This window comes from Papio anubis, chromosome 9 (assembly GCF_008728515.1).
Source record: "Papio anubis isolate 15944 chromosome 9, Panubis1.0, whole genome shotgun sequence".
Lineage (NCBI taxonomy): Eukaryota > Metazoa > Chordata > Mammalia > Primates > Cercopithecidae > Papio > Papio anubis.
This window is the reverse complement of record NC_044984.1, coordinates 13841857-13854989: the sequence shown is the minus strand read 5'-3', so window position 1 is coordinate 13854989 and position 13133 is coordinate 13841857. Positions and strand designations below refer to the sequence as shown.

The 13133-nt window shown below is 36.5% G+C and overlaps 2 protein-coding genes across 9 annotated transcripts in view; one reads left to right on the top strand and one right to left on the bottom strand.

Moving 5' to 3' along the window:
• Positions 1-992: 992 nt before the first annotated feature.
• Positions 993-13133, bottom strand: part of C9H12orf60 (chromosome 9 C12orf60 homolog) — a 20252-nt gene continuing 8111 nt past the window's right edge. For all 8 annotated transcript variants that reach the window (XM_021922070.1, XM_021922069.1, XM_009180274.3 and 5 more), the window contains one exon: positions 993-1938. In XM_021922070.1, the coding sequence (XP_021777762.1) occupies positions 1180-1914 (735 nt within the window). In that variant the 5' untranslated portion in view covers positions 1915-1938 and the 3' untranslated portion in view covers positions 993-1179. The remainder of the gene's footprint in view (positions 1939-13133) is intronic.
• The window catches only part of SMCO3 (single-pass membrane protein with coiled-coil domains 3), a 9022-nt gene continuing 5749 nt past the window's right edge, over positions 9861-13133 (top strand). The window contains exon 1 of the mRNA XM_003906051.5: positions 9861-11075. The gene's annotated coding sequence lies outside the window, so the exon portion shown is untranslated. The remainder of the gene's footprint in view (positions 11076-13133) is intronic.

The following is a 13133-nucleotide window of genomic DNA, read 5'->3' as shown; positions in this document are numbered from 1 at the left end:
CCAACATCTGAAGTACATTTTTCCTGTGCCATAGAAATGCATGTATTGAGCCACACTATGTACAAAGCACTTTGGGGATTAAAAGTTGAGAACACTAGGCCAGATCTCTCATGAGTTTACAATCTCTTGGGAGAAATTAAGAACATAAGCAAGCCACAAGTGAAAGGCCAAAAAAAAAAAAAAAAAAAAAAAAAGGCGAAAATCAAGTTTTCTGTTCAAAACAATTCAAAAGAAAGATTTCTTCCAATCTAGCCAAGAAGAGACAGCTGGAAGGCTTTAAGTAAGAGGCTGCATTTGAACCAGTCCTTAGGGCTGTAGCCTGGGAGAAGGGGTGAGCGGAAGGAGAAAAAAACGAGAGAGAGTATGTGCCAAGTGTGTAGTGCCCAAAACAAGGCCAAATATTAAATATTAAATATTAAATGCTTGAAGCTGAGACAGAAATGTGATTCCTCTGGCCTATGGTTAGATAAAGCTTTCTATCAGAGATGCGGTTTTATTTAGAGGAAAGTAGAAAATAGAAGCAGATACAGAATGATCGATGTATGTACAGCATAAGGTCAGGGAGCAGACAGGTCTGGCAGAGAGTGAGGGGTAATGTGGGCTGGACAGGCAATTGGAAGCCACTCAGTGAAGCTAAAAAGTCAGCCAAAAGCATTTGATTTCCATGAGAAGTCATAATTTTCTGAGTAAGACAATTCTCCTAAAGCGTTGACTCTCCAGGCACAAGCAACAACAGCATCCTTTAAGAACTCGTTCGAAATGTGAATTTTAGAGCCTGATCCCAGACTACAGAATCAGAAATTGAACAGTCTGTTTTAATAAGTCTTCTAGATGATTCTGCTAAACACCAACATTTGAGAACACTGTGACTTACATGATTATGATCCTTAGGGTTGTTTTAATTATGCTTTAAGATGAAACATAATATTTAGAAACATCCTCAAATGTAATATCACTTTGTTTATATTCTTCTTAGTGACTGAGATTTCAAACAGGCTTTCTGAATTATTTATTTTTATTTTAATAAAGCAAAACTACAGGTAAATGTTTTGCCAGATGACTTTCGTGTACTATGTTCTAACATACCATGTTTGGCACCAAAAGATCTTAGAGACCGCCATGAAAAACCATAAGATTTGAATTAGTTTTCTGACAGAAATGAACAGTTCTGTTGTATCCCTACTTGTCACTGGCTTTCTTAAACACAGAAATATTCATTTCCATAGTCTTTATGGCTTTTTGGAGAATCTCTAAGATTGGTCCCATAGCCTTGACAATTTGTTCCAACAAATCTGCTGCTGACTCTATGGGATTTTTGGAATCCTCAGTTTTTAGTGCATCCTGCAGTTTTTTCAAGGTGTCTATCATAGTGGCTTTGGAAGAATCTGGACTCCTGGTTCTCTCCGATGTGGTGACATCTGATTGCTCTTTGGTGTCTTCTGTATAGAAGTCACTTAATTGAAGATTCATGATGGGGAATTTCATCAAGTGTGAAAGAGAAGATTCCAAACTCCCAAGGATGTTACTGCTGTTTAGCGCAGAGATGATGACTGGTGTATGGGCACTTTTGAACACTTCTTTAGCTGACTGATGCAACTCCTCTACATTGGTACCCTTCTGAAACACAGAGTACATGGCCATTGCAACCTTGGAACCTAAAGACTCCTTTTGAATTTTGTCATGTTTTGCATCCACTACAGATTGCATCTCCTTAAAAATTTTGAGCATTTGCTCAAAAAAATCCTTAATGTTACTATTGTTTTTCACAGCCATCAAAAGGATTTGAGTATTCATACTGCGGTTAAACAACTCAGTCAGTGTGTTTGTGACAGAAGCAAAATCTTGTACATGAAAGAAGAACATTTTGGCAGCTTGAATCAGTCTCTCTTTATCCTTTTCTGACTCTGAAGACATCTCTTCAACAAAGAAGTTTCAGCACTGCAAAGCAAAGCAGTAATCCCAATGAAAACTAAAAGTCGATTTGGCAACCATAAAAAACTGAAAGTATAGTCTAAATATGAGGATAACTCCTGCCAAGGGCAGGAAAGCTATACAAACATTAAAACAAAAATGATACTTTGCTTCAATAAAAAAAATCACAAAAATAATTAAAACAGAGTAGAACAGGGTTTTATCACTGAATTTATACCACATATCAAATACTGTATGCTGGATCCCAAATATATGGATAGATTCACATACTGAATTGCACTACACTCAAGGATATTACCCTTGACAACTATTCAGTGTAGTGAAAAATATTGGATAAATCTTTACAAATTACATAGAGGGTCTCTGGTTCCAGTTGAGGTAGACTAAGCACACTCCATCCAATCTTTCCTACTGATTACAACTAAAAATCTGAACTGAATATATAAAATCCCTATCAGATAATGCTGAAAGCTAGATGACAAAAGACCAAGGAAGTAGGGAGTACGGCATTGAAAGGACAACAAAGCAATGAAGCTCTCTGACTTTTTGTTTGAGGGTGGGTGTTTTGTTGTCGTTGTTGTTGTTTGTCTTTTCCTCCTCCCTATATATCCTATCTTGGGCTCTAGGACTGCCTGGAATTAGAACTGTGAACATGCCCAAACAGGGAGAGCTCCAAAAAAAACCTATTCTGCCTAGCAAATCAGGAGCAGGGGCCTCTGCCGGGTAGATCCCTTTTGATCTAGTTGCCGGCAGCAAAATGGTAGCCCCCCACCCCCACCGACCTAGCCCTCTGTCTGCCCTCAACTAGTCATGAGCAGGAGGCAGCCCCAAACACTTCTGACTTCAAGTGCTAGGAAGTAACAGCAGTGCCACCCACCCCCATCCCCTACTCCCCACCCCAACCCCACACACATCTCACAAGCACAGCAGAGGTCAGTCAGTCCTTTGCCCCCGCCCCTGCCAACTGGCAGTGAAAAGGCTGTCCTTATGGGGTGGACCCCTTTTCCCTCTTCCCACTCTACCCTGGGCAGAAGCAACTGTCATGCAGGGATGGTGGTAGTGATCTTGCAGGCTCCTTTCTCTCACTGCTTTGCCCCAAGATGAGAACCAGTTGCAATGGGAAGAGCTGAAACTGTTTTCCAGCCAGAACACCAGGAAAGGGGACCCCTGGGAATCAAATAGTGGGTGGCAGACCACAGAAAGAAGCAAAAATTATAACCAAAAAATAGCACTGCTGGGATTTTCAATGCACGTAGACGCAATGTATATGACAATTACATCATAAAGGAGAGAGGGTAAGGAGACTTATGTAGCTGAAAGACTTCTTGATTTCACTTGAAGTGATAAAATATTAATTCTAAGCAGATTGTGTGAAGTGTGGAAGTATATTATAATCTCTAGAGTAGCCACTGAAAACAGAGCAGGAAACAATGGGGCCATGGAAGCAGAGATGGGGGTGATGTGGCCCCACATGCAGGGCTGATGATGGCCACCAGAGCTGGAAGAGGCAAGGAATGGATTCTCCCTCAGAGCCCCCAGAGGGGCAAGGGCCTGCTTGACTTCAGCCTTCCAGCCTTGAGAACTCTGAGAGGGTACATTTCTGTTGTTTAAAATCACTAAGTTTGTGGTAATTTGTGATAGCAGCCCTAGGATACTAATACAATAGGCAAATTAAAATGAAACTTCACAATTATTTAAGTAACTACTTACATTACTCAAAAGATGGCTTGAAAAGGAAAACAGAGAAATTTTAAAAACAGAACAGAAAAACAGAAAACTAATAATAAATGTTACACTTAATCTAAGCATATCAATAGTTACATTAAATATGCATTTCTAGAACTAATAGCTAAGTTTCACAAGGTTGAAAAATACAAGATCAAATGTACAAAATCAATTGTATTTCCATATATTAGCAATAAAATAAAAATCAGAAATTAAAATTAAAACAATGACTTTTACAATATCATTAAAAATATGAAATATTTATAGATAAATCTGACAAGAGAGATGAAATATCTCTACACTTAGAACTGTAAAACATTGCTGAGAAAAATTAAGGAAGACCTAAATAAATAGAAAGATATATATTGTTAATGGACCAAAACAGTCAATATTGCTAAGATGTCAGTATTCCTCAAATTAATTTATAAAAACAACACAATTCCAATAAAAAATTCCAGCAGCTTTTCTGATATATATAAAAGACAATAAATGTTCTCTTAATAGAATTAAAATAGAAGTCAACAAAGAAGATACAGGAAAAACTACAAAATATTATAAATTAACACACCCTTAAATAATCAAAAAAGTCACAAAAATATAGAAAATATTTTGAACTGAATGAAAATGAAAATATATCAAAATCTGTGGGATGAAACTAAAGCAGTGCTTAGAGAGAAATCTGTAGATTAAGTGTTTATATTAGAAATGAAGATACAAAATGAATAATTTTAACTTCTATCTTAAGTTAGAAAAGAAGGAGCAAACATTCAAAGTAAGCAAAAGGAAATAAAGAGTAGAAATCAGTGAAATTCAAAACAGAAAAAATAGACAAAATCCAATAAAACTAAAAGGTGTTTCTTTGAAAAGAAAAACCAATAAAATTGTTAAACTTTAAGACAGATTGACCAAAAAAAGGAGAGAGAACACAAATTACCAACATAAAGAATGAGATGTCACTACTGACCCTACAGACATAAAAAGGATAATGAGAGAACACTATAAACAACTCTGTGTGCACAAATTCAACAATCTAAATGAAATAGACCCATTCCTTCAAAGACACAAGCTATGAAAACTCACCCAAGTAGAAACAGAAAACTTGAATAAACCTATTTTTCTTAAAGAAATTGTATCTGTAGTTAAACACCTTCTAGAAGAGAAAATTCAAGACACAGATGGTTTCAGTGGTGAATTCAAACAATCATTTAAAAAAGAATAACAATTCTACACAATATCCTCCAGAAAACAGAAAGGGAGACTAATTCGTTTCGTTTTTTGTTTTTTTTTTTTTTTGAGATGGAGTCTTGCTCTGTCCCCCAGGCTGGAGTGCAGTGGCCTGATCTCGGCTCACCGCAAGCTCCACCTCCCAGGTTCATGCCATTCTCCTGCCTCAGCCTCCCGAGTAGCTGGGACTATAGGCACCTGCCACCATGCCTGGCTAATTTATTTTTGTATTTTTAGTGGAGACGGGGTTTCACTGTGTTAGCCAGGATGGTCTCAGTCTCCTGACCTCGTGATCCAGCCACCTCAGCCTCCCAAAGTCCACGAGAGAATATTTCTCAACTCATTTTATAAGGCTACCACTGTAGAAAAATAAGAAAACTCTAGACCAATATTCCTTAAGAACATGCACATAAAAATCCTCAACAAAATATTATCAAATCCAATCCAAAAATGTATAAAAAGAATAATACATCGCACCCAATTTAAGGTGTATCCCAAAAATGTAAAGTTGGTTCAACATTAAAAAATCAAACTAAACAAGAAAAACCACATGATCACATCAGTAGATGCAGAAAAGGCATTTTTAAATATTCAATATCCATTCATAATTAAAATTCTTAGCAAACTAGGAATATAAGAAAACTTCCTTAATCATAGAGGGCTCTTACAAAGAACCACAGCTAACATAATAAGAGACTAATTGTTACCTCTCAGGACCAGGAATTAGTCAGGTATGTCCACTTTCACCAGTTCTATTTAATATCATACTGGAAATCTTAGAAAGTGACGTAGGACAAGAAAAAGAAAATATTCAAATTGAGAAGGAAGAAATAAAACTACCTCTGTTTGTAGACATGATATCTACATATAAAATCCCAAGGAATCTACACAAAAGTTCTTAGAGCTATTAGCAATTTTAGCAGATGCAAGGTCAGCATTCAAATATCCACTGTTTTCTATTCACTAGGAATGAACAATAGGGAACCAATCATTTTTATAAGTATCATTTATAATACTCTCTCAATAAAATCTTAAATATAAACCTAAGAATATATGTGCATAATCTGTGCACTAAGATTTAAAAAAAATTCTGAAGTAAAAAAAAAAAATCAAAGAAAATGTAAGTAAATGGAGAGACAAACTCTGTCCATGAATTGAAAGACCCTATAAAGCAAAGATGTCAACTCAAACTCTGTTCATGGATTGGAAGACTTATGTAGTTAAGATGTCAATTTTTCCCAAATTGCTCCACAGAATTAATGCAATCACAATAAAAATGCCATCAAGATTCTTTATAGATATAGAACAGTGAATTCTAGAATATATATGTAAATGTAAAGGAACAAGAATAGACAAAGATTTTTCTAAAGGAACAGCTAGAAGACTCATACAATCTAATATTAAGATATACTACAGTAATTGAGACAGTATGGTATTGGTGATGTGATATGTAGATGAACCTAACAGAATAGAAAGTCTAGAAAAAGACCCACAAATGTGGTCAATTGATTTTTTTTTTTTTTTTTTTGAGATGGAGTCTTCCTCTGTCACCAGGCTGGAGTGCAGTGGCACGATCTCAGCTCACTGCAACCTCCACCCCCGCCCCTCCGGATTCAAGCAATTCCCCTGCCTCAGTCTCCCAAGTAGCTGGGACTACAGGTGCGCACCACCACACCTGGCTAATTTTTTTGTATTTTAGTAGAGACGGGGTTTCACCATGTTGGCCAGAATGGTCTCGATCTCCTGACCTCGTGATCTGCCCACCTTGGCCTCCCAAAGTTCTGGGATTACAGGCATGAGCCACCATGCCTGGCCGGTCAGTTGATTTTTAACAAAGATGCAAAGGCAATTTAATATAGAACGTTTAGGTGTTTTCACCGTAGAAGAAAACATAGGCAGTACCATTTAGGATATAGGTATGGGCAGAGACTTCACGACAAAAATGCCAAAAACAATTGAAACAAAAGCCAAAATTGACAAATGGGATCTAATTAAACTAAAGAGCTTCTGCACAGCAACAGAAATTATCATCAGAGTGAACAGGCAACTTACAGAATGGGAGAAATTTTTTGCAATCTACCTACCTGATAAAGGTCTAATATCCATAATTTACAGGGAACTTAAATTTACAACCCCATCAAAAAGTGAGCAAAGGATATGAACAGACACTTCTCAAAAGAAGACCTCTACACGACCAACAAATGTATGAAAAAAAAAAAAGCTCAACATCACTGATCATCAGAGAAATACCAGTGAGATACCATCTCATGCCAGTCAGAATGGAGATTATTAAAAAGTCAACAATAGATGCTGGCAAGGGTGTGGAGAAATAGGAATGCTTTTACCTTGTTAGCAGGAATGTAAATTAGTTCAACCGCTGTGGAAGACAGTATGGCAATTCCTCAAGGATACAGAACCAGAAATACTATTTGACCCATCAATCCCATTATTGTGTATATACCCAAAGGATTATAAATCACACTACTATAAAGACACATGCACATGTATGTTTATTGCAGCACTATTTATAATAGCAAAGACTTGGAACCAACCCAAATGCCCATCAATGATAGACTGGATAAAGAAAATGTGGCACATATACACCATGGAATACTATGCAGCCATAAAAAGGAATGAGATCATGTCCTTTGCAGGGACATGGATGAAGCTAGAAGCCATCATCCTCAGCAAACTACCACAGGAACAGAAAACCAAACACTGCGTGTTGTCACTCATAAGTGCGAGTTGAGCAATGAGAACACATGAACACAGACAGGGAAAAACACACACCAGGGCCAGTTGGGGAGTGGGGGGTGAGGGGAGGGAACTTAAAGGATGGGTCAATAGGTACAGCAAACCACCATGGCACATGTATACCTACGTAACAAACCTGCATGTTCTGCACATGTATCCTTTTTTTTTTTTTTTTAGAAGAAATAAAGAAAAACACACACAAAAAAGAAATAACAACAAAAAAAGAAAGTTTAGGGTTTTTCAACGAATGGTGCTGGAAAAGCCTGATATCCATATGCAAAGACATAAAGCTTGGATTTTATGTCATACCATATACATACATAAATTAACTCAAAATGGGACATGAATATAAAAACATAAAACCATAAAACAGAAGAAAATCTTGTAATTTTTGGTTAGCTGATTACTCCTTTGATATGTATGATACCAAAAGTATATCCATTAAAGAAAAAACGATAAATTGGCCGGGTATGGTGGCTCGTATATTGTTAGATTTATATTTAAGTATTTATATTTAAGTATTTTATTTTAGTGTAATCCCAACACTTTGGGAGACCAAGGCAGGCAGATCACTTAAGGCCAGGAGTTGGAGACCAGCCTGCCCAACATGGCAAAACCCCGTCTCTACTAAAAAGTACAAAAATCAGCTGGGTGTGGCACACATCTGTAATCCCAGCTACTTGGGAGGCTGAGACACGAGAATCGCTTGAACCTGGGAGGCAGGGGATGCAGTGAGCCAAGATGGCACCGCTGCACTCCAGCCTGGGCAACAGAGTGAGACTCTGTGTCAAAAAAAAGATAAAAGAAAAGAAAAGAAAAAGAAAATGTAAAGACCTGATCAGCAATTTCAAATGTTGCAAGTATGATAAACATTGTAAATTATTATGTTTACTCATTACAATGTCATTGGCAATGCTAGAAAAGCAATTTTGCAAGAGGCAGGAATATGTGCAGAAGCTAGATTATAAATACTGGAAAATTGATGGAGAAAATGAAGTAGAGGCAATGCATGTACACTATCCAATTGGGAAGTCTAACTGTGAAAAGAGAGATAAAGGAGGCTATTGGGTCAAAAAGGTGATTATTTTTAGGTTTGCTTGATTTTTTTTTAAGAGCAACATTCGTAAGTGCTGGCGAATTGTTGAAACAATCATAACTGAATCAGGCAGGTTATTCAGGATCATGGAATATATGCTTTTTGAGCACAGTTTTTTACGAAAAGAAGGGGATGAGCTTTAGAATAAAGGGGAAAATAAAGCATTCTAAATAAAAGAAACTATCAAGTGAGAGCTACATGCAGATAAGTTTGGAGATATTATTGCTTTCACTCTCATTTCCCACCACTGTCAATCCAGCAGTGAAACTTGTCAAATCAGCCTTCCTGATTCCCTAAAACCACCCTGACTCCAAGATCTACACTAAGAAAATTTGCCTCCTTCCTACAGTTCAGTTCTGACTATTGATTTGATGGCAATACTGGCTTTAGTAGTCAAGAAAGATTTAAGAAGTTCAAGTTTTCAACCTGAGAAACTGATTGCAGAGAAAAGAAGTTCAAGTTGATGAGGGGGCTCCGTATGAAGTCAATATTGCTTCTAGTTTTTCTCTAATAATTATTTTGCGTTGTTACTGTTTATCCCTAATTTTGGCAACTCCACTTAGGCTACTATGTGGTAGGAGAGAAAGGAGTGGATGAGTAGGCAATAGATGTTAAGAAGGGTAGAAATAGGAGAGAAACAAACACCTTAGGAACAAGTGGGTTAAATGGTACTCTTCAACAATAGCCTCTTCAGAAACAAAACGCACCTGTTTTAAGACAGGGTAAGAGACAGACATATTTTTTCTAGATACTGTAGGTAATGGGATTGGTGACTCATGCTTTATTGTCCATACTTACTAATCAAGTTTACATAATGTACCCTTCCTGAAATCCAAACCTCCAAATACTGCCCCATAATAAAAAGAAATTTTTTAATGGTTCACTATTACCTACAGAATGAAATACAATTTTCTAGCATGACATTTAAGGCTATCTACAAACTGTTTTCAATTTTCCATGACTTACGTTCCCTTAACTGCTCCCACTTACACCTTGTATCACCAGCATGGCGGATTTTGTTCCCTGAAAATGTTCTACAATTTTGCTCTCAGTGTTTCCTCCATCTGTATTATCTCCTCTATACCGCCATCCTCCCCAAACATCTGTTAAAATCCTACTTAACATCCATACCTAGTTCAGATACACTGGCCACACGTCCGTACATGGTGGGGCCCTGGATACATCAAGGCAAGATGATCCACTGGGACAAAAGTAGAAAAGTGACCCCACTTAGCCCTTCTTTAGGATCACTGGGCAGCATCTTTAGATTTTAAGGTCTCCTGTCTGCCTGTCTGGCATTTTGATTCTGTATCCTGTACCCACCCATTCTCCTCTCCCCTCCACCAGGAGATACTGTTGTTAATATATGAATAGCTACCATTTCATAAGATTTTGCCACATATCAGCCACTATGGCAATTACTTTATAAACATTATCCCATTTAAACCTTCTGAAAATCCATAAATTATTAACTAATACTCATATTACACCAATGGGAAAACTTAGAGAGGCTAAGTGACTTTCTTAGGGTTACATGACCAGTAAGTGGTACTTGGAGTACACAAAACCAGGACTGTCTGAGGGTAAAGCCTGCTGTCTTTCATTAAGTTACACTGGGGCTGAGTGATTTCCCTGTGACTCAGGTGTCTTTGCTGCGGAGGAATTAACAGGTCTGAAGACAGAAGCCGGAAGAAGCAGCAGGGAAAACTCTGATCTGAGCTTTCGGAGAAAAGACTCGAGTTGAACTTCAAGGTTTTTATACTGTCAAGACAATTCACCAACATAGGAAGAGAAAGAGTGATAAAGAGGAGAACTCCTAGCTGGAAAGAAAAGAAAAAAAAAATTGGATGCAAGTAACTGCATTTATATCTCTTGAGAATTTAAATAATCAGCAACAGTGAGAGGTACAAATGCAACAGAAGCTAACAGAAACTTAGTATCTGGAACAGTTGACAAGATAAAACCCCAAAATCTGAGAGCTGCAATCAAAGAGCCATCTTCTCTACTGAATTGAATTAGCTCAGTTATATAGCACTTCTCAAAAATAAAAAGTCCATTAAAGAACAGAAATTTAAAAATAAGTTTTACACACTATTAGTCTTTCAATTTATATAACTTAATACCATAGACTAAGTTTTTATCAATACGAGATAAAAGAATCCTGAGGTCCAAGCCACATAGAAATAGCCTATAAACCAGACAGGCAGAGGGACCCAGCAGAGACCAGCAAAGTCTGTAAGTCATCACATTCCACCAGAAATATCCAGAGGAAACCAGATGAAAAAGCACGTTAACAATACTCCTCAACAACTGCTGGGACCACGGAACTCAGAAACACAGCAAGGTAAGCAACGTAGATATTTCTATTGATATAATACTCTGTTTCTCAATAGCAGGAGGAATTTGAAACAGCCTGTCAGTCTTGAATCCTAACCATAAATAAAATAAAGTAAAAAAAGCAGCTTTGTTATAAGAGGATCCCATGACATGTTCCTTGTGATTTGGAAGGAACCTTCCCTGGTGCCTTCTCTGAAGACAGCAGAGAAGGAAGAAAATTAACAATTTCTAGGACTGACTAAGTCAGAGTGGAAGAGAAGCAGTAAAGACATCAATTTTAAGAAGGATTAAGGATAAAATGATACCTGTGTGAACGTGTGAAGTTTATATGGATAGTACCATTTCCTTCTATGCCACAAAAGAATGAATGTGGAATCCAATACTGGTTAATGTATAGTACTTATAGTACTTTCATAAATTATGTTCTATCTAAATGTCTCTGAGCATTTGCTGTGTGTCTCCAAACAGGCCGTTATCATCTTGAGGGCAAGGAACACTGTCTTTTTCAAATGCCTCAAGGGATACAGTAGAGGCTTCACCAGTGAACACTTGATAAATGCTGATGAATGACTTTAATATTCTTCTTTCTGCTCAGAAACATTTTTTAAAAGAATTTATATCAGAAAGTATATCATCACATCATGAGCAATTTTTGTTTTAATTAAAGGCCACAGTTTTATTTGAATTAAAGGAGACTCAGAACTAGTTAGAAGCTGTTATTTTCTCCTGAAAAGCTCCTGATTTTACCTATACCCTATTTCCACACTCCCAAATAAGGGAACTGTGCATGATGGCAAAACCCCATTTGGACAGTGAAGAAAAGTGACAGCAAGAAGAAACGTAAAACCTCAGAGAGCACTAATGACTAAACATCAGAGGTTTAGACGGGGTCATATTTTCCTTTCTTTCTTTTTTAATTGTTATTATAAGAAAAGTTCAAACATACACAGAGGTAGAGACAATAATATAATAAACTCCCATGTACCCATAACTCAGCTTTAAAAATTACCAAAACAAGGCCAATCTTTTTTCCTCTGTAACCCTACCCCACTATTCTTTCCAGATGATTTGTGAGCAAATCTCAGAGACCATTTCATTTCATTGTAAACATTTTCAGTTTGTATTTCCAAACAGGCAAGAACTTCTCTTTTTGAAATTTAACCTTACACTTTGCAAATCAATAATATTTAAGCAGGACTATCTCTGGCTTGGAAAGATACCAGCACTATGCTTAGTGTCTGGATGACGGGATCATTCACACCCTAAACCTCTGCAACACACAGTATAGTCAGGCAACAAACTTGCATATGAACCTCCTGAATCTAAAATAAAAATTGTAAAAAATTTACAGCAGGATACCCAGTATCCTACTATAAAACTTTATTTGGGGTAGCACAGAAAAAGCTTTTGGAATGCAGTTTACGATACAGATCAAAAGTAATAAAAATTTAATTCCCATTACTTATGCCACTAATTATGTAATTCTTCTAGGTATTTATGCTGAGGAAATAATCCAGACAATGGAGTAAAAAAAATCTGTGGGTATCGTGATGCTCATTAGAATATTATTTGTGATAGTGAAACAATTTTGGATTTATTAAACTACGGTAAAGATAGGGAATAGTATATGCAACCAATAAAATATTTTTTAAACTATAAATAGGGTAAAGTGTTAAGTAAATTAATATGATGAATTTTACTTATACTATTATGACAAATTTGTAAAGATACTTATGCATATAAACAAATTTTGAAAAGGAATAACAAAAATCAAAAATAAAATGGTAGGTTTATGGGTGTTTTTTCTCCTCTAGTTAAAAAAGTTTATATATTACTGGTAATAAGTATATATTAAAAAATTATTTGTTTCACCAAACCATTCACTTTTAATTTCTCCATAATATACCATCTATCAAAGCACAAATCATATATTGCATTATCCATGAAGCTTTCTCTAATCATCTTGATATTAATTTCCAAGTTCACTAGCACTTGACAGTCAACGCACTACTGTTATTCACGAAGTATCCTAAAAAGTTTTATTTGAACATATGACGATCAATAC